Source organism: Schistocerca serialis, chromosome 5, assembly GCF_023864345.2.
Source record: "Schistocerca serialis cubense isolate TAMUIC-IGC-003099 chromosome 5, iqSchSeri2.2, whole genome shotgun sequence".
In the NCBI taxonomy this organism is placed as follows: domain Eukaryota; kingdom Metazoa; phylum Arthropoda; class Insecta; order Orthoptera; family Acrididae; genus Schistocerca; species Schistocerca serialis.
The window spans coordinates 188,180,594-188,208,538 of record NC_064642.1 but is presented as its reverse complement, the minus strand read 5'-3'; the positions used below and the strand labels follow the sequence as shown (position 1 = coordinate 188,208,538).

General features: G+C 41.7%; 1 protein-coding gene across 3 annotated transcripts in view; it reads left to right on the top strand.

Moving 5' to 3' along the window:
• LOC126480911 (centromere-associated protein E-like) overlaps window positions 1-27,945 on the top strand; it is a 588,622-nt gene that overhangs the window by 30,188 nt on the left and 530,489 nt on the right. For all 3 annotated transcript variants that reach the window (XM_050104316.1, XM_050104317.1, XM_050104318.1), the window contains exons 5-6: window positions 12,806-12,919; window positions 13,010-13,216. In XM_050104316.1, coding sequence (XP_049960273.1) covers window positions 12,806-12,919; window positions 13,010-13,216 — 321 coding nt within the window. The remainder of the gene's footprint in view (window positions 1-12,805; window positions 12,920-13,009; window positions 13,217-27,945) is intronic.

Here is a 27,945-nt window from a genome sequence, read left to right as displayed (position 1 = left end):
TGTTTCCACTCTCCCTTTTTTATCTGATCCTCCTTGGAATTTGACCTCCCTTTCAAAATTGCTCCTATAGTGGGAGTCATTTGGGGAAGAACTCCCTCCCTAATATCTCTGTTGTGAGTTCCTCTTTCCCATCCCACCTTCCCCCTTTCCTTCCCACTGTAGACCTAACTTCCTCCTTGCTAGGTCACCAGAACATGTAGCCACTCTGTGTGGTGGAGCTGTTATGTACTCAAATGACTGAGCCCCCTGACAACACAGGGATCCCACTTCTGGTACCTGAGCTATTCCTGCTTTGTGTATGTGTAGGAGTTGCTGCTCATTTTTTTGAGGCATTGGAACTCCGGCAACAACTGCTGTCCCAGCTAGCCCGTGCCACAGCTGTGTGGCACCCACAAAGTGAGCACCTGATGGGAATGCATGGTACCAGGTTGGGCACTCTTCACCTGAAGCATGCTAAGCTCTTCCACAGCCACTTCTTCTGACAGGAACTTTTTCTCCTTGGTCTTCCCTTCTGGGGCCACGTCTAGGGAAGATGGCCAGACCCATTGACTTAGCATGAAGTCCTTTCTCTGCTACCTGGTTTGTTCCAGGATAGATAGGGTGACTTCCACTGCTACCAAACCTTTCTTTTTTTACAGAAAATATCAAAGATGAAGTTGACTCATTTAGTAAGACACAATCTGCTTCCCTACTGATCAAACCCTTTTCTGCCGGTCAGTTGGCTTACCTTTGTGCTTGCAAGTGCTTAGGAGCCATCACGGTGAGCACCACTCCTCACCAGTCCCTTTGTGCTTGCGAGTGCTTAGGAGCCATCGCAGTGAGCACCACTCCTCACCAGTCCTTAAATATGACCCAGGACATTATCTTCCCCTAGGGACCTCTTTCTTCAATCTGACAAGGAACTCATCATTAATCTGGTGTGGTGTTCATTTTGTTTGGCAAGTCGAGAAAGGTTCTAATGAAAAGACATTGATACCAGTGCTTTCATGCTTGCTTTTGATGGGAATAACCTTATGGAAAAGGTCATAGTTATGGTTTACCATTGTGCCATGAAGGCCCATATCCAACTTCCCATGTACTGTTTCTGGTGCCACTGTTTGGTCACATGTCTTCACGAAGTGAGGCAACTCCTGTTTGCAATGACTGTGGCTGTCCCTTCCATGGGGAGAATCCTTGCACCACACCACCCAATTGTGTGAACTTTGCTGGCATACATTTCATCACTCACTGGATTATCCAGTTTATAAAAAGGAAAGGAACATTCAGGGATTCAAAACTCTCGACTGCCTGTCCTAGTCAGTGGCCTAACAAAAATTCAACCATCTCCACCTGGTATCTTTAATGTCTAATTTTGCTTCTGTTGCATCCTTTCCTTCTCATTCCTCCTTACCTCCATCCTGTCCCTCTTCCTTTTCCTCCGCTCTGGTGGTTCCCATTCCCTTCACAGAACCACGCCTTCTCCTCAGCCGGAGAGGAAATCCTCTTCTCTGACACCTGCTGGGACTGGGGTTCCCTTTAAGAACGTCCCTCCCCAGCATCTCCACGAAAGAAGCCTGTTACATAGAGTTGGACTTGGGACCCACACTCTGTAGGTCTCAAGGTCACTTCTTCCCTTTCAGATCTTTGATATTGCTGCAACTTGCTCACTTAGTGCCCACACCTCCTCTCAACCTTCAAAGGTGAGAAAGATGTGTAAGTTTCAGGATGATGCCCATCTTCGACGTTCCAGGGGGTGTTGTCCCCTCCCTCTCAATTGGGGTTTTACATTCACAGATGTCACTGTGTCCTTACTAGTAACAGACATTGACTGATTGCAGCCTATTCGACAGCCATCCAGCCTCTTGTACTACTGTCCTCTAATGAAACTATAATGTTTACAATCATCACCTTCTGAAATTGCAGTCTTTCTTTCTCTCTACTCTGTAGCTTGTAATGCATTGTCGGAATCTCATTTTGTGGAGACTCCTTTGCTGACTCTTCATTGTTTCCAAACTTTCTGCTGGAATCAGATTTTGGCCCTTTGTGAGCCTGCAATGGTGACTGTGACTGTAAATTGGTCCACATGGACGTTATTAGTTCCTGGGTTCCTTTTCATACTGTGCTAGAAGGGGGGGCCATTTGGATCCGTTTAGACTCTGTGGTAACAATATATAACTTTTATCTCTCCCCATACTGGCCTCCTTCCTGCTCTTCTATCCCTCCTTCAACAGCTCTCTCCCCCATTTCTTCTCCTTGTTGAAGACCTGCTGACTGGGCTAGATCTCTGCCTGCTCAACAGTGGAACCCCCACACACTTCGGTGTGGCACACAACACTTTCGCAGCCATTTATCTTTCCATCTGTAGCCGTGGATTCCTCCCCTCCATTTAATGAGGAGTTCTTGACAATTTGTGTGACAGTGATCATTTTCTGATCATCTTACCTTTTCTCCAGCATCGCTAACCTGGACACGCTGTCAGGGGGCCTTTACTAATGTGGATTAGGATGCCTTTTTGTTGGTTGCCATCTCAATCATGAGGAGTTCTTGACAATTTGTGTGACAGTGATCATTTTCTGATCATCTTACCTTTTCTCCAGCATCGATAACCTGGACACGCTGTCAGGGGGCCTTTACTAATGTGGATTAGGATGCCCTTTTGTCAGTTGCCATCTCAATCACTCCACTTTGTGACAGCACTGATGAGTTCATATGGAGTTTGAGTGACACCACCCTTTCGACAGCTGCTTTGCTGATTCCTTCTTCCTTGGGTTATCCCCGATGGAAGACTGCCTCTGAGTGGACCCCCGAAATTGCTGTGGTTATTAAAGACTGCCATTGTTCCCTCTAGTGCTACAAATGACATCCATATTTTGACCACCACTTGGCCTTTAAATGGTTTTGTGCCTGAGGGTGTTATCTTATTTAACTCCAGAAACAGATTTATTAGTAACAATATGCTGCTGCTGTAGGGCCGCGTACTCCTTCTTCACAGGTATGGACGAGGCTCAGGCACATTTTTGGCCACAGTCTTCCTACAGGTGTCCCAGCAATTTCCATGAATGGTGTTATCCTCAACAGCCCACACACTATTGATGACCATTTTGCTTGGCATTTACCCAGGCCTCAGTGTTGGTCCCACTTTCCACCCGCATTCCATCTTCTCAAACACTGTGTGGAATGACTCCATTTATCTTTTGTTCCCTGCCACCTGGAGCCTTATAATGCCATTATTAGTGAGTGGGAATTTGCCAGTGCCCTTGCTCTCTGCCCGACGCACCACCTGGACTGGACCAGGTGCACGACCAAATGCTTCTACATTCATCAGTGGATAGTCAATGTCATGTACTTGCCCTTTTTAATATATCTGGAATGAGAGGGGATTCACTTCCCAGTGGCAAGAAAGTATCATTATTCCAGTTTTGAAATCGGGAAAACTGCCTCTTGAGTTGGACTGCTATCATCTGATCAATTTAACCAGTGTCCTGAGCAAGTTACGTGGATATATGGTGAGTTGAAGGCTGTATTGGATCCTTGACTCCTGGGATCTTGTGGCTTCAACCCAGGGTGGTTTTTGTTGAGGCCACTGTACTGCAGATGATTTAATCTACTTGGAATCTGCTATCTGAAAGGCTTTTGCCTGGTGGTAAAACCTTGTTGCAATCTCCTTCGATATGCATAAAGCTTATGATACCACATGGTGCCCTCACATCCTTACCACTTTACATAGTGGGCCTCCGTGACCTGCTGCCCCTTTTATTGGAAATGTTTATTCATGTCACACTTTTCAAAAACAGGCTGGTGCCTCCCATAGCAGCTTCTATCTGCACAAGAATGGTGTTCTGCAGGGTTGTGTTTTGAGTGTCCTTCTCTTTTTAGTGGCTATCAATGGTCTTGTGGTGGCTGTGGGGTGTTCAGTGTCCTCTTTGTATGCTGATGATTTGTGTATTTACTTTTGTTCGTCAGTGATGGGCGTTGCTGAACACAGACTGCAGGGAGCAACACACTGAGCGCAATCTTGGGCTCTCATTTATGGATTCCATTTTTCAGCTGCCAAGACCGGCATTATGCATTTCTATTGCAACTGCACAGTCCATCCCCATCAGGATCTGTACCTTGATGACCAGTCCGTCAGTGTGGTGGACTCTCAAAGATTTTTGGGACTGGTCTTCGGTGCCCGGTTGGCACGGCTTCCCCCTTCTTCGTCAACTAAATTGTATATGTTGGTTGCACGTCAACACTCTTTGATGCCTCAGCAACACCAGCTTGGACATGGACCACTCTACTCTGCTATAACTGTACACAGCATTTGTCGAGTGCCTTCCAAATTACAGGAGTCTCACATACTGTTCAGCATCACCTTCGACATTACAGATGCTGGACCCAATACACAACTGTGGAGTACGACAGGCAGCTGGTGCCTTTCTTACTAGCCCCATGTTCAGCCTCCTAATGGAGGCAGGGGTTCCACAATTGCGGGTTCTGCTCCAGCAATAGTTGATTGCTTGTTCATTAAGGATCTGCTGCTCTCCAGAGCACCCAAACTACCGTCTCCTCTTTCCAGATATAAAGATTGACCTCCCACAACAGTGGCCCACATCTGGGGTTATGATTGCCATCGGCATCCAGTCCCTTTTCTCTGAAGTCTAGCTTTCCCCTCTGTGACCTCTTCTCCAGGCCCACTCATGTACACCTTATGGTTGCATCCCTCGTCCACAGCTCTCTCTCTTGACTTATGAGAAGGTCTAAAAGACACAACTCATTCTGAGATCCTCACTGCCAATTACTCTCCATTATTGGCACGTTTTGGGTGTCAGAAGTAGTCTATACTGATGGCTTAACTATTCTGGTGGCTTTGCTAACATTCATGCAGAATGTAATGAACTCCACTCCTTGCTTGATGGCTGCAGTGTTTTCACTGTGGTGTTTGTAACCATCTCTCATGCTCTGGGGCATATCTGTTGTGGCACCGGTGAGTGCTTCCTCACCTGTAGCAAATCGTTTAGCAGTTAACAAGCTCTTGACCAGTGTTACCCTTACCGTCTCCTTGTTATGACTATCTGGGATTCCTTTTTTGCTCTGAAATAATATGGACAACTCAGTCGTCTTTGTCTGGACCCCAGGTCATGTTGGGATCCCAGGGAACGAACTCACGTGATAGGCTGACTGGCCAAATTGACTACCGGTAAGCCACCTCTTGAAATCGATATTCTGAAACTGGACCTGTGATCATATAGGATGTGGAATACAGAATGGCATAGTGTGACTTTGCTGAAGCAACTGCAGGTGATAAAGGAAATCATGAATTTGTGGAGGTTCTCCATACAGGCCTCCTCCAAGGACTTAATCGGCCTTTGTCAGCTCTGAAACTCATGGTCATCTCATCCGTTGCGAGAATCTGCCCCACTGTCCTGTGGCACATCTTGCTGGACTGTCCTAACCTAGCCATCCTGCTATGGATTCTTAAGTGTTACTGACGCAGCACCCCTGGTGTTAGTGGATGACACCTAAGTGGCTGACCTGGTTTTACAGTTTATTTGTGAGGTTTTTATTTTTTATTCCATTCTGCAGGGTATGTCCCCCATTGCATTTTCTGCCTTTGTGGGCCTCTGGCTGCTCCATGGATGGGGCACATCACCTGCCTTTCTCTCTTTTCCCTACTTTTTTCCCCCTTGTTTCTTTTTCTAGACTTTGTTGACCTTCAGTAAACCGTGTGGTTTTCTTTCCTTGGGTTTCATGCACTAGGTGCTTCTTTGGTATGTGGTTTTGTTGAATTGCCTGTTCCAGGTATGAGAGAGTGATGATCTTGTAGTTTGACCCCTTCCATCATTAAGCCAACCAACCCATCAGACATTTACAGGACAGGGAGAAGTCAGTTCATGCACAAAATGCTGCACTGGCAACACTTCCACAATTATGAATGGCTATAGATGCAGCATGACTCAGTATTTCTGCAGGGGACTTGCGACGACTTGTTGAGTCCATGCCACGTTAAGTTGCTGCACTTGCTGGGCAAAAGGAAGTCCAACATGATATTAGGAGGTACCCCATGACTTTAGTCACCTCATTGCATATCTGTATTGCCAACCAGTAAACTATTTAAGAATAATTCTTGTGCTATGTAGTGAAGTAATAAAGATCCCTTTAGTTAAAATTTTTGTAAAGACTAATGACATATATGAACAGCTCTGCTCTTAAGGAAAAATAAAGTAAAAAAAAAATTGCCGTAACGATGTCACAGTAGTTAATTGCATGAATGCTATCTATTAAATTTAATACTCAATGGAAAAGTTGAGATGGAGTGATGACAATATTATGAAAAGAATAGATTACTACTCATCGTGTAATGGAGATGTATAGTCGCAAACAGGCACAACAAAATGGCTGCTAAACAAGCAAGCTTTGAGCCAAAGGTCTTCTTCTACAGTTGAAAACACACATATTCACTCATGCAGGCACAACTCGCACACATGACCACTCTCTCTGGCCGCTGAGGTCAGACTGCAAGAAACTGTGCGTGATGGGAAAGCAGTCTGGGTGGTGGGATTAAGTTGGAGACTGGGGCAGGGATGGGGAGGAATAAAAGGGCAGGGCTGGAGGTCAGTAAAGTGCTGCTTGTGGGAGCATACAGGGACATTGTGGGGAGAGGGTATGGCAGCTAGGTGCAGTCAGGAAATTAGATGTTAATGGGGAGGAGTGAAGGGGGAGCAGAAAAGGGGAACAGTCAAGAGGCTGTGGGTGCATTGGTGGAGTAGAGGACTGTGTTGTGCTAGAGTGGGAGCAGGGAAGGAGGTAGGTGGGTGAAGGACAGTGGCTGATGTTGAAGGCCAAGGAGGTTTGCGGGAACATAGGATATATTGCAGGGAGAGTTCCGACCTGCACAGTTCAGAAAAGCTGGTGCTGGCAAGAAGGATCCAGATGGCGCAGGCTATGAAACAGTCATTGAAGTGAAGAACATTGTGTTGGTAAGTGTCCTTAGCAACTGGGTGGTCCAGCTTTAGCTCTGCCTTCGATGGTTTAGATGATACTCATGACTGGGCTGGAGTGGGTGGTGGGGGGAGGATGTGTGGGACAGGTCTTGCATCTAGGTCTATTTCAGGGCTATGAGCTACAAGGCAAGGGGTTGGGAGCAGGGGTTGAGTAAAGATGGACAAGGATAATGTGTGTGTTCAGTGAATGGTGGGATACCACTGTGAGAGAGGTGGGATGGATAGTGGGTAGGATATTACTCATTTCAGGGCATGACAAGAGTAGTCAAAACCAAGGCACAAAAAATGATTCAGTTGCTGCAGTCCTGAGTGGTACAAAGTCACTAGGGGAATTCTCCTTGTGTGTCTAGATGGTTTGACTTGGGGAGGTGGTGGGTGACTGGAGAGATAAGGATCAGGAAATCTATTTCTGTATGAAGTTGGGAGAGTAACTTTGGTCAAAGGCCTCGGTGAGCCCATTGATATATTCGGAGAGGGTCAGGTCATCACCACAGATGTGATGGCCACAGGTAGCTAGGTTGTATGGGCGTGACTTCTTGATATGAAATGTGTGGTATCTGTCGAAGTGGAGGTATTGCTAGCTGTTGATAAGTTTGATGTGGGTGGAGGTACTGATGTAGTCATCTTTGTAGGTGGACACCAACATTGAGGAAGGTGACTTGTTGGGTTGAGGAGGAGCAGGTGAAGCAAATGGGGGAGAAGGTGTTGAGGTTCTGGAGGAATGTGGATAGGGTGTCCTCACCCTTGATCACAAAGATGTCATCAGTTAATCTGAATCAGATGAGGGGTTTGGGATTCTGGGTGGTTAGGAAGGATTCCTCTAGATCGCCCATGAGTAGATTGTCAGAGGATGGTGCCAGACAGGTGCCCATTGACATACTATGGATTTGTTTTTATGTGATGCCTTCAAAGGTGAAGTAATTGTGAGTGAGGATATAGTTGGTCATGGTGACCAGGAAGGAGGTGGTAGGTCTGGAATCTGATGGACATTGGGAAAGGCAGTGTTCAGTAGCAGCCAGTCCATGGGCATTAGGGATGTTAGTGTAAAGACAGGTGGCATCAATAGTGATGAACAGGGCACCATATGGCAAAAGGACAGGAGCTATGGAGGGTCGGTGGAGGAAATAGAAGGGTAGGTTGCGGGTAATAGGCTGAAGGCATCACACATGCCAGATCTATTTTTGAACCTAGAACCTCACGTTTCACAGGCAACACTTTTACTATGTAAGCTATTCAAGCAAGATTCAGAGATAGCTTTTCACCAATACCCTGTACCTACTTTTTAAACTTTGTAATTCTCTTGTATATCTTGTAAGTCTGGCACTCCTGGAAGAAGGATAATGCAGAGAAAAGGCTTAGTCATAGCTTAGGGGATTGCTTCGAGAATGAATCTTTCACACTGCAGTGGAGTGTGCACTGTTTTGAAACCTGGAAGTTTAAAACTTTGCACTGGACCCTAGGATGGGGCTAAACCATTTCTCTGCATTTATCCTTCCTTCCAGGAGTACTAGTCTCACAAGGTATGCACAACTTCTGTGTAGTCTGGAAGATGGGAGAGAGTTACTGGTGAATTAGAGCTGTGAGCGGCAAATCATGAGTCGTTCCAGGGTATCTCAGTCACTAAGAGCGTGCTGCGAAGGGAAGATTCCGTATTCAAGTTCCAGGCTGGCACACAGTTTTAATTTCCCAGGAAATTTCAAAACGGTGCACGCTCCACTCCACTCCACATTGATAGTTGATTCTCAAAGCATATAGTTCCTTATGAGCAAAAGTTGTTAATATCTCATGTAAATTACAAGGTGTACAACTTTGCTTCCACCATTTGCCGATAGGTGGCGACAATGGTAAGTAGCAGTTGAAAGAAACAGATCACAGACATCAGGCAGTTAGCTTGGACCTCGGTCAGCATAACTTCATTCAAACATCAGTCGATTTGTGTCTGCATCATAAAATTGTTCTTGATTGAAAATGTCAGTTTATGAGCCTAATTCTCATCATTTGCGGGAGGTGTTACTGTTTTGTTTCAGTATGAAGGAAACAGCGGCTGAGTCTCATCAAATGCTCTCAAGTATGTATAGTAAGGATGCTATTAGTGAAAGAACATGTCGTGAATGGTTTCAATGCTTAAAGAACGGTGATTTTAATATCGTAGACTGGCATAGTGGTGGAAGAGAGAATGTTTTTGAAGATGCAGAATTGGAGACATTGCTGAGTGAAGACTCGCATCTAACTCAAGAAGAATTGGCACGATTAGTGGGAGTGACACAGAAAGCCATTTCAAAAGGTCTCAAGGCTATGGGCATGATTGAGAAAGAATGAACTTGGCTCCCGTGTGAGCTGACACCAAGAGACTTTGAACGGCATTATGTGTTTGTGAATAGTTGCTTCAGAGGCAAACACGGAAGGGATTTCTGCATCGCATTGTGACTGGGGATGAAAAATGGGTTCATTACGATAACCCTAAATGCAAAAAATCGTTGACGGCCAAACTGAATATTCACAGCTCCAAGATCATGCTCTGCATTTGGTGGGACCAGTTCGGCGTCATGTACTATGAGGTGTTAAAATCAAGTGAAACAATCACGTGTGCTTGTTATTGAATGCAATTAATGCGTTTGAGCAGAGCATTATAAGACAAACGGCCGCAATAAGTGAGATGCACGATAAAGTGAATTTGCAGCACGACAATGCTTGATCCCACGTTGCAAAAGAGGTCAAAACATACTTGAAAACATTAAAATGGGAAGTCCTTCCCCACCCACCGTGTTCTCCAGACATTGCTCCCTCTGACTCTCACCTGTTTATATCAATGGCGTGTGGCCTGGCTGACCAACACTTCCGATCTCATGAAGAAGTCACAAATTGGATCGATTCATGGATCGCTTCAAAAGATGAACCATTTTTTCGACACGGGATTTGTACACTGCCCGAAAGATAGGAGATAGTAGTGGCCAGTGATGGAAAAATACTTTGAATGATACATGTGCAACCAATTTGTTTCATTAAAGCCTCAAATGCTGGAAAAAAAAGGCAGAAGCAAAGTTGTACATCTTGTACGAAAATCCTTTTGCTCACCTATATGCAGTGTATTCAGTCACTTACATATTACGTTACTTTTACAGTGTATATTTCCCTACAGACTGAAATGTGATATTACCAGTCTCCTTTACAAAGAAGTTATTAAGATAAATAACATAGTGAAAAGTTTATCTACATAAGAACCATAACATGCCTGTCTCAAAATAAAATACTTTGTCAGCTTCAGTTTGGATTTCAAGTGTCTCTCCAAAGCACGTGTCATTTTTCAATTCACAATGAAGATAAAATGTTGCTATTAGTATTTTTTTTGTAACTTACCAAAAGCATTTGCTTGCTCAGAATACACTATTACCCTAGAAATATTATGGTATCAGAGATCTGGATGCTAACTGATTTTCGTGCTATCTAACCAAAAGGATGCAGAATGGCTCATTAAGAAACCCAGGGCATGTATACAGTGAACCTGCATCTTCATAAAAAGAAACAATTACTATATGCATACCACAGCGATTAATATTGGGTGTGCCCTTGTTCTTGTTATACAGGGTCAATCACAAAATTTGCACCGCAAATATTGTGCAAATGGAAAACGCTTCTGCTGTGCAGTTTTCATAGAATGGATTGGTAGTCAGGGGCTCATATTGTTAGCCAAGTAAAAGATTATAATAATACTTAGAAAGCATCTTTTTGTGCAAACATACAATGGAAAAATGACTATTGATGTTAACGAACCAAGGGTAATGTAAGTTAGAATGTCAGTTTTGTTTGTTCCAGGATTCTAGTGTGAGTCTTTTATGAGATATCGTATTTTGAAAAGTTTTAACACCGACACTTTTTTGTGCCATTCAACCTACATATTTGATAGGTAAGATGTTGTTTTGTTTGCTTACAGTGTGCTTGTGTGTTCCTCGAGTGCCTTGCAACTTGCTAGTCAGGTATTGTGTGACAGCCCAAGCAGTAGCTCATGAGTCAACAATGGTATTTCCAATGCAGAAGAAGCCAACATACTCAAGGAATACGGAGAATGTAGGATGAGTGCAGTTTATTCTTGTACAGCTATGCAATAAGATATCCCAACCATCTTGGCAGTTATTTTATCACCCTCTTCAACCAGTTATATGAAAGTGGCAGTGTAACACCTAGACAACATAATAGAAGAAAACAAGTGATGACAGAAGAGGAGAAAATTAATGTTCTTGCTGCTGTTGCAGTTGATCCGTATGTTAGCTCCCGTGCAATCACAAGAGGAAGTGGCATGAATTAGGCAAGTGTCCTACACATTCTCCATTGACGTTAAGTTCCAGCCATATCACATCTCTCTCCATCAAGAGCTCCATAAAAACAATTATGAGAATCGAGTTAACTTCTGAACATGAGCTATGAGACAGGATTCTCCAGATGTATCTTGTATCTTTTTTGGTGATGAAGCTTTATTAACCAATGATGGCTAGATAAACTGCCGAAACATGCACTATTGGTTTTTTGACAATCCCCATTGGCTTCATCAGGTGGAATGTCAGCGTGCACAGAGCGTAAACATATGGTGTGGGATAGTGAACCATCAGCTCATAGGCCCATGTTTCATAATGGAACACTGAATGCGCATAAGTCTCGCTGCCTCCTAACAGACCATCTTCCACTGATGCTAGAAGATATTCCTCTCCAGATTAAGAGGAAGCTGTGCTACCAACATGATGGCTGTCCAGCACATAGTGCATGAAGTACTACAGCATATCTTAATGAACTGTTTCCAAATCATTGGACTGAACACTGGGGCCAAACAAGCAAGTCTGTACTGCACAAGGTCCGCCCACACCAATGAAATTATGTGTGAGAGGGTGAATCAATAAATAAAACCAAAATATTCCAGATTCATAGGTGTTTGTATTGATAAGAGTCTGAACTGGTAGTAAGTGTTACAGATCTTATTATATGTGTTGACTCTGAGATCTTTGCATTGAGCATAATATCAGATTTTGGAGACGAAAATGTCAAAAAAGTCAAAACTGCAAATGTAAGTTGTCAAAACAGAAATAAAATAATCTTTCATAATTCACCACCTTCTTGCTTTTTTGTATTCCCGAATTCCACACCACTCATCTCTGTCCTTTATGATCACAATAGTGAGTGGCATTATTTTCTTGTTCAGTTATTTTAATATAATGTGTTTTCTGTAATGTGCAAATTAACAGTGTTGTTGCTCATTGATAATGAATTTATCTTGGAAATTAATATTACGTTAGTATAAAGAACAAAAGAATTGATAAACCACATTCATCAATAATTAGGTGTTCAAATTGCTGGAGTTGTCTTAACACAAATTGAAGCCATGATATAATAGTAGTAAGTTTAAACAAGAGAGCTACTGGCAGAATTGTAAGTTGTCAAAACAGAAATAAAATAATCTCCCATAATTCGCCACCTTCTTGCTTCTTTTCATTCCCAAATTCCACACCACTCAGCTGTTTGGAATTCAGAGGTTTCAAGGGGGTGGGGGGCGGGGGGGTGGGGGGGGGGGGTGGGGGGGACATTGACTATGCTCCCATACAAATTTAATTGAAAGGTTTCTACTTTGAATTTCTCTTTTCCATTCAGCTCAGTCAGAAAGAATATTGCCTGCAAAAGACAATGTTCTGAGTTCAAGTCCCAGTACAGCACATATTTTTAATCTGCTGGGAAGTTTTGATTGAAAATAACTTTTTAATTTAATCTAATGTGCTAGCCAATAATAATACAGTGTTACTCTCTAACGATAATTTTTTATTATTTGTCTTTCTCTGAATGTAATGGTCATTTTGCAGCAAAAAATAGGAAATAAAGCATCAGTGTCAGATTTTGAGGATAAAGTTGTGATTCAAAATTACCAATCACAAATTTCTCTATGGAAAAGTAAGGCGTTAGAAGCAGAAGCGAAGGTGAGAGAGAGGTCATGCATTAATAATATGTTCCTAGTGATATGTTCCTGGTGTTAACATATAGTTTTTGTAAATGTTTTATAATTTCAGATAAAAAAACTAGAAGAAGATGCCATCAATAAAAAAAATACTCTGAGTGACTTGCAACAGCAATTTGCAGAAAGTCAGACTTGCTTGGATTCAACACTCAAGGAGAATGAGAAATTGTGTTCTCAGATAAAGGCACATGTGGAACAGATGTCTTTAAAAGATAAAGAAATTGAAAAAATCAAGAAAACTATACTTGATATGGAAAGGGTGAGTGAATTTTCTTCGATACCCATGTGCTGTTATATTGCATTACATCGCGTGACTTGTATTATAACAACTTAAATTTATGAATTTTTGTAATATTACTTGCTAAGATGAACTAAGTTAAAAACTAGTCCCTTACCTTAATTACAGTAAATTGTAACAAATCTTTCAACAAACATCCCTTAACAATATCAATATAAACAATAGTCAGAAATAATTTAGTGTCACATTACCATGGAAAACTTCTCATTGTCTATGACTAGGGCTATCTTTAACCTGTGGAGGACCTGGCACATTAGGGTAATGGGACCCCTGTGATCTTGAGAGAGCACTATTTTGTTAGAATAGACAAAGAAGGTAATAAGTGAGGTTCTAGATATATTTTTATTTCTTTACAGTCACATTAAATGAATAGATAATATAATCCACAAAAGTAACTCTCCTAGCATTCACAGGTTAGTGCTTAAAAATCTATTTTGATTAAGAGGTACCCTTCTAGAGTTGAGATAGGCAAAATCATTAATCACTTCTTCAAAATTAATATTTTTGAGCATCAGAAATAAACTGGTTAATCTATTTTGAAGCACTGTACTTCTTAATTCATTTTTCATTTTCAATTTGGAGAAGGAGTGTTCCACACTGCAGTTGGTTACCACCATGCTTAAAAATAATCTCAATGTGATTTCTACATTTGGAAATGTGTCTTCAATTTTGTTTTCTTTCAAAATGTGATATATTTTCATGAAAATAATCAGCAGTATCATGTGCTGTTTCTTCTGCGTTAGAAAACTGTTGTTCAGCTGACACAGTTGTCAGTGTTGGTGAAGTCACCGAAGTTGTTGCACTTTCGTCATAGGGACAGTCGCCTTCTGATTCAGTCTCTTTTCCTAAATTGGTAGCAATCTGAAATTGGTGTAGAACATGAACATTCAGAAATTCCCGCAATCTGTAATCTACACGACTCCTCATGTGGAAGTTTTATTATTTGATTGTTACTTACAGAAGTTGCCCCAGTAATAGTAGTAGTAAAATATGCTGTTAATTTTGGTAACTTTTCAGTTACTTCCTCGTGATGTACAGCATTTTTTCCTTTTTGCAGGTGGATATGACCATTTCCACATTTTATGTTATAATTCAGTATTTATTTTTACAGTGAAAATAGTCGCTAAACAAAACAAAACAGGCAAACGACAATTTAATCAAAGAATATCTCAGAGCACAGTCAGTAACAACTACAAACAAAACAAACGTTACAACACTCCAGACAAATACAGGGGAATTCTCGATAGTCGAGTTGATTTATGTAAGTCGGTTGGTCATGTTTAATTTTACATTGCTTTTCACTCCATGCAGAACTGTGCACTGCACGAAGCTAGTACGCAATGTGGTATTGTAGTCAGTCATTATTGTTCAATTTTTTTTTTCAAAATAAATTTGTTTTTCAGTAATAAATATCAGTTATAATTTGGTAAGCTGGCAGGAACTAGGGAGGGACCCCTATCGATCGTGGGGCCCTGGGCACATGCCCAGAGTGCCCAGTGGGGAAGAAGGGCCTGTCTATAACTATCAGCTTACTGCAGCTTGCAGTATTTCAGGCTGCTGTATTAAAATGCAGCAGATTACAATTTTTGCAAATTAAATGTACACACAATTATGTTACAAATATATAGCTTCCTTTCAACAAAGTTTTTAATTTTTCCATGTCCATCTTAACTTGATATATAAACTTTATAATGGGCCTTAATAAGTTTGCAATTCTCCTTGCCTCTTTGCAGGCATCCCTCTATATAAAGGGAAGGAATATATTGAAACACCCCATTACATTTTACGAAAGATGTTCTAGTACTAACATCAGATTAAATTTTTAAAACTTCTGTTCCCCAGGTAATTATTCCATGACACACTTGTGAGTGGAAATTATTTTTATTTATTTGCACGTCAAGTTCTGTAGGACCAACTTTAGGAGCAAATCTCCAAGGTCATGGAACGTGTCAGTACATGAACTTGTAACGTAAAAGTAATAACAGGTAAAAATAAAATTTTTGCGAATCTGAAAAAGTCAATCCACAAGTTCTAGTAAACACAATCAACAATACAACGAGAATCAGCTTAATTTTTCAAGGAACTTCTTGACAGAGTAGGAGGAGTGACCCATGAGGAAACTCTTCAGTTTCGATTTGAAAGCGCATGGATTACTGCTCAGAGTTTTGAATTCTAGTGGTAGCTTATTGAAAACGGATGCAGCAGTATACTGCACACCTTCCTGCACAAGAGTTAAGGAAGTTCGATCCAAATGCAGGTTTGATTTCTGCCGAGTATTAACTGAGTGAAAGCTGCTTATTCTTGGGAATAAGCTAATATTATTAACAAGAAAAGGCAGTAAGGAATATATATATTGAGAGACCAATGTCAAAATACCCAGACTCATGAACAGGGGTCGACAAGAAGTTCTTGAAATTACACCACTTATTGCCCGAACCACCTGTTTTCTGAGCCAAAAATATCCTTTTAGAGTGGAAAGAGTTAGCCCAAAATAAAATACCATATGAGATAAGCGAATGAAAATAGGCAAAGTAGACTAATTTTCGTGTCAAATGATCACTCACTTCAGATATTGTTCGAATAGTAAAGATGGCAACATTAAGTCTTTGAACAAGATCCTGAACGTGAGCTTTCTACAACAGTTTACTCTCTACCTGAACACCTAGAAATTTGAACTGTTCAGTTTCACTAATCATATGCCCATTCTGTGAGATTAAAACATAAGGTTTTGTTGAATTGTGTGTTAGAAATTGCAAAAACCGAGTCTTGCTGTGATTTAGCATCAGTTTATTTTCTACAAGCCATGAACTTAAGTCGTGAACTGTACTGTACTGATGGCATAGAAATAGGTCTAAAATAGTCTACATTACCCCTTTCTCCCTTTTTATAAAGGGACTTTGCTACTGAGTATTTTAATCTTCAGGAAACTGACCATTCCAAAGGAGAAATTACAAATATGGCTAAATACAGGGCTAACATGTGCAGCACAGTACTTAAATATTCTGCTGGGCACTTCATTGTAACCTTGAGAGTACTTCATCATAACCATGAAAGTCCTTAGTCTTCTGCGATTTAATTGTTGACTCAATCTCTCCCTTGTCTGTATCACAGAGGAGTAACTCAGACATCAATCTCGGAAAGGCAATTGCTAAGAAAGTTATGTGATTCCCTGTAGAAACTAATTTTTTATTTAATTCACCAGCAATGCTCAGAAAATGATTGTTTAATACTGTACATATATCTGGTTTATCAGTAACAGAAATATTTTTACTACGAACTGACTTCATATCGTCGACCTTATGCTGCTGACCAGACACTTCCTTCACAACTGACCATATGGTTTTAATTTTATCCTGTGAATTAGCTATTCTATTTGCATACCACATACTCTTTGCCTTCCTAATAACATTTTTAAGCACCTTACAGTACTGTTTTTAATGGGCTACTGTAGCTTGATTGTGACTACTTCTAGCATTTTGATACAATTCTCACTTTGTTCTACATGATATCCTTATTCCACTAGTCAGCCATCCGGCTGCCTATTACTGGTAGTACCCTGTGTAGAACGCTCTAAAGGAAAGCAACTGTCAAAGAGCTTGAGAAACATGTTAAGGAAGCATTCTATTTATCATCTATGTTACCGGCACTATAAACATAAATATGCAGAATAAACCATTTCTTCTTTTTCAATTCATATATAGCTGTAATTAAAGGTAGTTTAGATGTAGCTTTACTTATGTTCTTCAAGAAATACAGAATATTGGTTTTTGAATTCAGGTTTTGGAGTTTTAGTGATTCCAGAAATAAGCGGTTCCCAATGTGGGAGTAATTATCCCTGAGTGTTAAAATGAATTTTTTAAGTGGGTAAAAACATTTTTGAATTTTTTTTATCAAACCACTGTACACTTCCTCTTCACATAGTTCTATAGAATGCAATTTGCTATCAGTTTAAACTTTGTCCATAATTCCTCTATGTGTCGTATTTGAACTAAGTGATTATTATGCAGACTGAGATAAACACTGAATACTTTGGTATTACTGAACTAGTTCAGACACAACATGAATAAAAAGTCACCACTTCTACTGTTGTATCATGATTAAAATCACTAACTGAAACAGATGAAAGTTTATGTTAATAGAAGCAAAATCATTCAGCTGAACATGGGGCAGCAAGTGAGCTATTTGGGAGATAATTGTGAATGTGTGCTTATGAATCACCACTAACTTCATTATGAAATATTGTTCTAATGAACAAATATGTTTTGAATGTAACTGTTTTGGTTAATTTCCCATCTGATTGAGCTCAGATTTTACCCATAACCTATACTAAAAAGGAATGCAATACTACTTCAACATGTTACAGTTTACTATATACTTCTGCTTATTAAAGGAGGTGTTCCATATGAAGTCCTTCCATGTGGATGCAGTACTGCACTCACCTCTGCAGTGAGTTACAAATTCTTTCAAACAACTCCAGACCATCTCGTAATGCTGACAAGACCTTTCAGATTGCTACCCTAGTTTGTCATTAATATCAGTGGTAATGCTTTGCACTTCACTTGTGAGACCCAGTCCAGAAGCTCGAGGTCAGGTGATCTTGGAGGCAAAGTTAGATGCACTGCTTGGCATATCCATCGTGGTCCGTGTTGATGGGATTAGTTTGGATTAGATTCGATTCGATTCATTTTATTTTTCCTTCCATAGACTCAAAAAATGAGATGATTCTCATGGGTGTGAAACATGTCAGAAAGTATAACATAAAAACATAATGTTGTTGTTGTTGTGGTCTTCAGTCCTGAGACTGGTTTGATGCAGCTCTCCATGCTACTCTATCCTGTGCAAGCTTTTTCATCTCCCAGTACCTACTGCAACCTACATCCTTCTGAATCTGCTTAGTGTATTCATCTCTTGGTCTCCCTCTACGATTTTTACCCTCCACGCTGCCCTCCAATACTAAATTGGTGATCCCTTGATGCCTCAGAACATGTCCTACCAACCGATCCCTTCTTCTGGTCAAGTTGTGCCACAAACTTCTCTTCTCCCCAATCCTATTCAATACTTCCTCATTAGTTATGTGATCTACCCATCTAATCTTTAGCATTCTTCTGTAGCACCACATTTCGAAAGCTTCTATTCTCTTCTTATCCAAACTATTTATCGTCCATGTTTCACTTCCATACATGGCTACACTCCATACGAATACTTTCAGAAATGACTTCCTGACACTTAAATCAATACTGGATGTTAACAAATTTCTCTTCTTCAGAAACGCTTTCCTTGCCAGTGCCAGCCTACATTTTATATCCTCTCTACTTCGACCATCATCAGTTATTTTGCTCCCCAAATAGCAAAACTCCTTTACTACTTTAAGTGCCTCATTTCCTAATCTAATTCCCTCAGCATCACCCGACTTAATTAGACTACATTCCATTATCCTTGTTTTGCTTTTGTTGATGTTCATCTTATATCCTCCTTTCAAGACACTGTCCATTCCATTCAACTGCTCTTCCAAGTCCTTTGCTGTCTCTGACAGAATTACAATATCATCAGCGAACCTCAAAGTTTTTATTTCTTCTCCATGAATTTTAATACCTACTCCGAATTTTTCTTTTGTTTCCTTTACTGCTTGCTCAATATACAGATTGAACAACATCGGGGAGAGGCTACAACCCTGTCTTACTCCCTTCCCAACCACTGCTTCCCTTTCATGCCCCTCGACTCTTATAACTGCCATCTAGTTTCTGTACAAATTGTAAATAGCCTTTCGCTCCCGGTATTTTACCCCTGCCACCTTTAGAATTTGAAAGAGAGTATTCCAGTCAACATTGTCAAAAGCTTTCTCCAAGTCTACAAATGCTAGAAACGTAGGTTTGCCTTTCCTTAATCTTTCTTCTAAGATAAGTCGTAAGGTCAGTATTGCCTCACGTGTTCCAGTGTTTCTACGGAATCCAAACTGATCTTCCCCGAGGTTGGCTTCTACTAGTTTTTCCATTCGTCTGTAAAGAATTCGTGTTAGTATTTTGCAGCTGTGACTTATTAAGCTGATAGTTCGGTAATTTTCACATCTGTCAACACCTGCTTTCTTTGGGATTGGAATTATTATATTCTTCTTGAAGTCTGAGGGTATTTCGCCTGTTTCATACATCTTGCTCACCAGATGGTAGAGTTTTGTCAGGACTGGCTCTCCCACGGCTGTCAGTAGTTCCAATGGAATATTGTCTACTCCGGGGGCCTTGTTTCGACTCAGGTCTTTCATTGCTCTGTCAAACTCTTCACGCAGTATCATATCTCCCATTTCATCTTCATCTACATCCTCTTCCATTTCCATAATATTGTCCTCAAGTACATCGCCCTTGTATAGACCCTCTATATACTCCTTCCACCTTTCTGCTTTCCCTTCTTTGCTCAGAACTGGGTTTCCATCTGAGCTCTTGATATTCATACAAGTCGTTCTCTTATCTCCAAAGGTCTCTTTAATTTTCCTGTAGGCGGTATCTATCTTACCCCTAGTGATATAGGCCTCTACATCCTTACATTTGTCCTCTAGCCATCCCTGCTTAGCCATTTTGCACTTCCTGTCGATCTCATTTTTGAGACGTTTGTATTCCTTTTTGCCTGTTTCACTTACTGCATTTTTATATTTTCTCCTTTCATCAATTAAATTCAATATTTCTTCTGTTACCCAAGGATTTCTACTAGCCCTCGTCTTTTTACCTACTTGATCCCCTGCTGCCTTCACTACTTCATCCCTCAGAGCTACCCATTCTTCTTCTACTGTATTTAATTCCCCCATTCCTGTCAATTGCTCCCTTATGCTCTCCCTGAATCTCTGTACAACCTCTGGTTCTTTTAGTTTATCCAGGTCCCATCTCCTTAAATTCCCACCTTTTTGCAGTTTCTTCAGTTTTAATCTACAGGCGTCCTCTTGGGTAAAATATTCCGGAGGTAAAATAGTCCCCCATTCGGATCTCCGGGCGGGGACTACTCAAGAGGATGTCGTTATCAGGAGAAAGAAAACTGGCGTTCTACGGATCGGAGCGTGGAATGTCAGATCCCTTAATCGGGCAGGTACATTTCAATATAATACTTACTATCCTAATCACTTGTCAGAAGATTGTCAAAATAGGTGAATACAGTGTGGTAAACTGGAACAGCTAATATTTACAGAATTAACACACTTTCAGAATGAAACATTGTTATGCACTATTAATAAATTTATCTTACAAAAAATACCTAATCTTGACGGTTGTGAACAAGTGATCGTCAAAACTGAAATCTAACAGACATTTTTACTGAAGCTGGCTTAACAGTCTCTGTTGAGATATTCATCTATAGAGTAGAAGGAGTTGCCTATCAAAAAGTCTTTCTAACTCTGTTTAAATCGTGCTTTATCTGAAACCAAGTTTTGAGGGTTGCTGACAATTTATTGAATATTGGACCCCTTTTTGGACAAAGGTAAGTGATTTTAGGTCTTTATGTACATTGTTCTTATTCCTAGTATTGGCACTATGTATTGAACTATTGGTTGGACGCTGTGGCCGAGCGGTTCTAGGCGCTTCAGTCTGGAACTGCGCTGCTGCTACGGTCGCAGGTTCGAACCCTGTCTGGGGCATGGATGTGTGTGATGTCCTTAGGTTAGTTAGGTTTAAGTAGTTCTAAGTCTAGGGGGCTGGTGACCTCAGATGTTAAGTCCCATAGTGCTTAGAGCCCCATTTTTTTTGTCTTCCGTTGGCAACAAAATGTGCTCTTGCCCCTTCACATTTGTACCACATTGCACAGTGGGAACAACCTTAAGCAATACTGATGGATTCTCCCAAAGGAACTGAACATACCCCCATCCATCAAGTTTTCTTGGCTGAATGTGTGGCCCAATGAGATGATTACCTAATACCCCTAATCACATGAATTATTAAACTTAAAAGGACCATCATGTGTAAACCCTACCTTGCCTGTAAATAAAACATTGACATCAGCCTGTTGTTTTCTCCTAACAAAAAATCGCTGTAGAACCAAAGTCCCTTTCATAATGAAATTCTTCTTACTGTAGCGTGGCTTAGTAAAGACATGTTGTCTAGCTGTTCTGCTTGTCTAGGTTCCTAAAGAGAGTTGTAATACTTTCAAAAGCACATCCTCAACTGTGGGTGTAATGTGTGCTGGCCTTCCTGTTCCCTTGCCATTTGTGAAGATCCCTTGTTACCCTTGCTGTAGGAAACACTGATGGATCCTTGTAAATACAAGTTGATTATAATCATAGCACCAATTTTGTAATAGTAATAGTAATTAAAAAAACCACTGCTCATAATGACATCAAATTTGAATGGAACATTATCGAAGAAGGGGAACATTATGGGGGGGGGGGGGGGGGGGGAATCCCACTAGATGGTGCTGTAAGCTTAATAATGTACATGGGTTTGGCTACAAATGACAGATGAGTTGCAATACAATGACTAAGATGTGAATTGCGCATTAAACCAACCATACTGTATGATGTGCATGACTGCACAAGTTTGGCAATCAACAGTTGTGGCACTGTAGGTTAGGTATGCCCATCCTCCAGAGCACAGGTGTACCATGTCGGATATGAAAAATCGCTTTTTAATTGACCTGAGGCCAAACAGAAACCACATAAAAAGCAACAATAAAATTGTTTTTTAATTTTCTTGAGGCCAAAAATCACACATGTCAACAATGAAATCAGTTTTTAATTGTTGTGAGACTGGTGCAAGACATTTTCAAATACTGTCTACCGTTTTCTACCAAAAGTTGAAATAAAGGAATAGCCTGTTCCACAATAGATTGGAATGTCTCAGAGGTCGTGTTCAGAAAGAATTGTCCAAACCATGCCTTCATTTCAGCTGCATTTGTAATTGGAGCACAGAATATAGCATCTTTCAGATAATCCCCCAGCCAGAATCAGGTGACCTGGATGGCCTGGCTTTAGGGAAATGACAGCTTCTGATTCTTATCATTTCCAAAATGTCTCTGCCGCAGCTAATTCAGTGGCTATGCAATGTGTGGAGGAGTACCATCTTGCATAAAAATGATCTTACCTACACATCCACACTGTTGAAGTGCTGGTATGAAGTTGGTGGGCAGAAGATTCTTACAGCTTTTACCGGTGACAGTACAAGTACCTTCAGGATCCATTTCCTTAGAAAAATATGGCCCTACAATAAATAATGCCATTAACCCACGTTTACCATTGCAGAATGAAGTGGTACTGGTTGATGTGCAAGTGGATTTTCTATTGCCCACACAGTATTCTGCAATTACATGTCCTCAGAGATAGAAATGGACTGCTTCTGTCCACAGACAGTTGTCTTGTGACAGCCAGAGCGACAGCACCAGCAGCAGCGAGTAGTGTCTGTATAAAGCGTTTATTTTGCATTTTGTTTACGACCTTCCACTAAGGAAGGGGTTCTATTTGTGTTTATCTGCTCTGCATAGTAACTAACAGTTCTTGATAAAACTTTACGTAGTTTTCGTGTTAGATTTCTTAGTGTTTTCTTGATCGTTTAGAACAGAAAGCGCCCTAAAACCGTCTTTTGTTTGTTTCGCGGCCGTTAGCCACTAGTCACCTGAATCAGCAGTTGTCTTGTGACAGCCAGAGCGACAGCAGCAGCGAGTAGTGTTTGTATAAAGCGTTTATTTTGCATTTTGTTTACGACCTTCCACTAAGGAAGGGGTTCTATTTGTGTTTATCTGCTCTGCATAGTAACTAACAGTTCTTGATAAAACTTTACGTAGTTTTCGTGTTAGATTTCTTAGTGTTTTCTTGATCGTTTAGAACAGAAAGCGCCCTAAAACCGTCTTTTGTTTGTTTCGCGGCCGTTAGCCACTAGTCACTTGAATCAGCAGTTGTCTTGTGACAGCCAGAGCGACAGCACCAGCAGCAGCGAGTACTGTTTGTATAAAGCGTTTTTGTACTTATTTGCTGCGCTTAGCTTTTAAATAGTTTTTCTGGGAAAACCTAGCGTAGTTTTCGCGTCTCGTATTTCAGTGAGTGTTTCTTGATTATCAGAGTAGCTCATCAGAAGATTATCTTGGGAATTTGTCACCGTATAGAGTAGGGTAAACATAGTCATGTGTAGGGGCTGTGGTTGTTGTGAGCGGACGCAAGGAGAATTGGCCACTCTTCGGGGGCAGGTGGAGGCTTTGTCTGTTAGGCTCATCGAGCTCGAGGCGCAGGCGTCGGCTCGTAGTGGCGTTGGGGCAACTGTGGTGAGACCTATGCCTACTTCGGTGGCCTTGGAATCACATGGAACCCCTGATGTCGCTGCGTCTTCCGGCAGTGAGCATCTTACCGGTCAGCCATCACTCCAGGGTGAATGGCGGACAGTGGTGGGCTCGCGCGTGCCTGGCCGAAAGGCGAAGGTGGGATCTGGCCGCGTGGCAGCTGCCTTACCCCTTTCCAACAGGTACGGGGTGCTTCCTAGTGGTGATGACATCGTTTCCGAGCCACCACAGGGTGCCTCGCCTGTTGGGCCAGTGGCCGATTCTCCGGCAAGGTCCCGACAGTCACAGAGGGCGGGCCTATTAGTTATAGGGAGCTCCAACATTAGGCGGGTTATGGAGCCCCTCAGGAAAATAGCGGGTAGGTCGGGGAAGAATGCCAGTGTGCACTCGGTGTGCTTGCCGGGGGGTCTCGTCCGTAATGTGGAGGAGGCCCTTCCGGCAGCTATTGAACGCACTGGGTGTGACCGGCTGCAGATAGTAGCACATGTCGGAACGAATGACGCCTGCCGCTTGGGTTCTGAGGCCATCCTTGGTTCCTTCCGGCGGCTGGCTGATTTGGTGAAGACAACCAGCATCGCACACGGAGTGCAAGCTGAGCTTAATATCTGCAGCATAGTGCCCAGAGTCGATCGCGGTCCTCTGGTTTGGAGCCGTGTGGAGGGTCTAAACCAGAGGCTCAGACGACTCTGCGACTATAATGGTTGCAAATTCATCGACCTCCGTTATTGGGTGGAGAACTGTAGGGCCCCCCTAGACAGGTCAGGCGTGCACTACACACCGGAAGCAGCTACTAGGGTAGCAGAGTACGTGTGGCGTGCACACGGGGGTTTTTTAGGTTAGAGGGACCCCCCCTTGGGCGAAACGATAAAATACCTGATGGCTTACCAGAGAGGACATTATCATCGTTGATAAAGAACGTCCGTCCTCAGAGACCAAAAACAGGAAAAGTTAACGTAATATTGGTAAACTGCAGGAGTATCCAGGGCAAGGTTCCTGAATTAGTATCTCTTATTGAAGGAAATAGTGCGCATATAGTATTAGGAACGGAAAGTTGGTTAAAACCGGAAGTGAACAGTAACGAAATCCTAGACACAGAATGGAATATATACCGCAAGGATAGGATAAACGCCAATGGTGGAGGAGTATTTATAGCAGTAAAGAATTCAATAATATCCAGTGAAGTTATTAGCGAATGCGAATGTGAAATAATCTGGGTTAAGTTAAGTATCAAAGGTGGGTCAGATATGATAGTCGGATGCTTCTATAGACCACCTGCATCAGCAACCGTAGTAGTTGAGCGCCTCAGAGAGAACCTGCAGAACGTCGTGAAGAAGTTTCGTGATCATACTATTGTAATAGGGGGAGACTTCAATCTACCAGGTATAGAATGGGATAGTCACACAATCAGAACTGGAGCCAGGGACAGAGACTCTTGTGACATTATCCTGACTGCCTTGTCCGAGAATTACTTCGAGCAGATAGTTAGAGAACCAACTCGTGAAGCTAACGTTTTAGACCTCATAGCAACAAATAGACCGGAACTAGTCGACTCCGTGAATGTAGAAGAGGGTATCAGTGATCATAAGTCAGTGGTTGCATCAATGACTACAAGTGTAATAAGAAATGCCAAGAAAGGAAGGAAAATATATTTGCTTAACAAGAGTGATAGGGCACAAATCGCAGAATATCTGAGTGACCACCATCAAACGTTCATTTCTGAGGAAGAGGATGTGGAACAAAAATGGAAAAAATTCAGAAACATCGTCCAGTACGCCTTAGATAAGTTCGTACCGACTAAGGTCCAAAGCGAGGGGAAAGATCCACCGTGGTATAACAATCATGTACGAAAGGTACTACGGAAACAAAGAAAGCTTCATCATAGGTTTAAGAGTAGTCGAATCATAGCTGATAAGGAAAAGCTGAACGAAGCGAAAAAGAGCGTAAAGAGAGCAATGAGAGAAGCATTCAACGAATTCGAACATAAAACATTGGCAAACAATCTAAACAAGAACCCTAAAAAGTTTTGGTCATATGTAAAATCGGTAAGCGGATCTAAATCCCCTATTCAGTCACTCGTTGACCACGATGGAACCGAAACAGAGGACGACCGAAGAAAGGCAGAAATACTGAATTCAGTGTTCCGAAACTGTTTCACTGCGGAAAATCGTAACACGGTCCCTGACTTCAGCCGTCGCACGGACGCCAAAATGGAAAATATTGAAATAAACGATATCGGAATTGAAAAACAACTGCTATCACTTAGTAGCAGAAAAGCATCCGGACCAGACGAGATACCCTTAAGATTCTACAGTGATTATGCTAAAGAACTTGCCCCCTTTCTATCAGCAATTTATCGTAGATCGCTGGAAGAACGTAAAGTACCTAGCGACTGGAAGAAAGCGCAGGTCGTTCCCATTTTCAAGAAGGGTCATAAATCAGATGCGAATAATTATAGGCCTATTTCGCTTACGTCAATCTGTTGTAGAATAATGGAACATGTTTTGTGTTCTCGTATTATGACGTTCTTAGATAATACAAATCTCCTTCATCATAACCAACATGGATTCCGCAAACAGAGATCATGTGAAACTCAGCTCGCCCTATTTGCCCAAGAAATTCACAGTGCCGTAGACACTGGCGAGCAGATTGATGCCGTATTCCTGGACTTCAGGAAGGCATTTGATACGGTTCCGCACTTACGTTTAGTGAAAAAAATACGAGCTTACGGAATATCGGACCAGGTTTGTGATTGGATTCAGGATTTCCTAGAAGAAAGAACACAACATGTCATTCTTAACGGTTCAAAATCTGCAGATGTAGAGGTAATTTCGGGAGTACCGCAGGGAAGCGTGATAGGACCTTTATTGTTTACAATATACATAAATGACTTAGTTGACAACATCGGTAGCTCCGTGAGGCTATTTGCAGATGACACGGTTGTCTACAAGAAAGTAGCAACCTCAGAAGACTCGTACGTACTCCAGGAGGACCTGCAGAGGATTAATGCATGGTGCGACAGCTGGCAGCTTTCCCTAAACGTAGATAAATGTAATATAATGCGCATACATAGGGGCAGAAATCCATTCCAGTACGATTATGCCATAGGTGGTAAATCATTGGAAGCGGTAACGACCGTAAAATACTTAGGAGTTACTATCCGGAGCGATCTGAAGTGGAATGATCACATAAAACAAATAGTGGGAAAAGCAGGCGCCAGGTTGAGATTCATAGGAAGAATTCTAAGAAAATGTGACTCATCGACGAAAGAAGTAGCTTACAAAACGCTTGTTCGTCCGATTCTTGAGTATTGCTCATCAGTATGGGACCCTTACCAGGTTGGATTAATAGAAGAGATAGACATGATCCAGCGAAAAGCAGCGCGATTCGTCATGGGGACATTTAGTCAGCGCGAGAGCGTTACGGAGATGCTGAACAAGCTCCAGTGGCGGACACTTCAAGAAAGGCGTTACGCAATACGGAGAGGTTTATTATCGAAATTACGAGAGAGCACATTCTGGGAAGAGATGGGCAACATATTACTACCGCCCACATATATCTCACGTAATGATCACAACGAAAAGATCCGAGAAATTAGAGCAAATACGGAGACTTACAAGCAGTCGTTCTTTCCACGCACAATTCGTGAATGGAACAGGGAAGGGGGGATCAGATAGTGGTACAATAAGTACCCTCCGCCACACACCGTAAGGTGGCTCGCGGAGTATAGATGTAGATGTAGATGTAGATTCCTCAGCCATTCATTGTCCACTGGCCATTCGTTGTCCACTTCCATGCAAATAAGAAATTTTAGAGCTAACTTTTGTCTTACTGGAAGGTGAATGTGAAGCAACTCCTGAACATGGGTAATTTTGTACGGATAACAATGCAGGATCTTTCATAAAATTTTGTGCACCATGTTCACAGGAATTACCAAAGTTCTGGCAGTTCCCCATACACTACATGTTTGCACTGCACTGCTCAAGCCCTCCTGCAATGCTGCGGCCACATTTTCTACTGACGTTGGATCAATTGTTTTGCTCCCTCTTCCACATTGCACTCGAAAAGAACCTGTTTTTTCAAATTTCATATTCATTTACTCCTGACCCTTAGCAGACATTGGACCAACACCTTTTTTCATAACCTTGACTGTCCAGAACTGCTGCAGAGCTACTAGTGCACAGTCACCTTTCTTGTAAAAGAACTTTACTGACAGTTCCCAATCCTGGATTGCAACAGTCATGCTGTGCGTCTGACACAAACTGGGGAACAGCTGTGTACACTGTGGCATCTAGTGGTAGAATGTTTGTTAAATTCTTTTGTTTCCATTACCTTTCCCTCTTCTTCAATAATATTCAGTTCAAATTTGATTCCATTCTGAGAAGTGGTTCTTTTTTTTTTTTGCATGTTTTGAACCAGGAACCTTAATTGTAACTGTGGTCTTATGACTTTCAGGG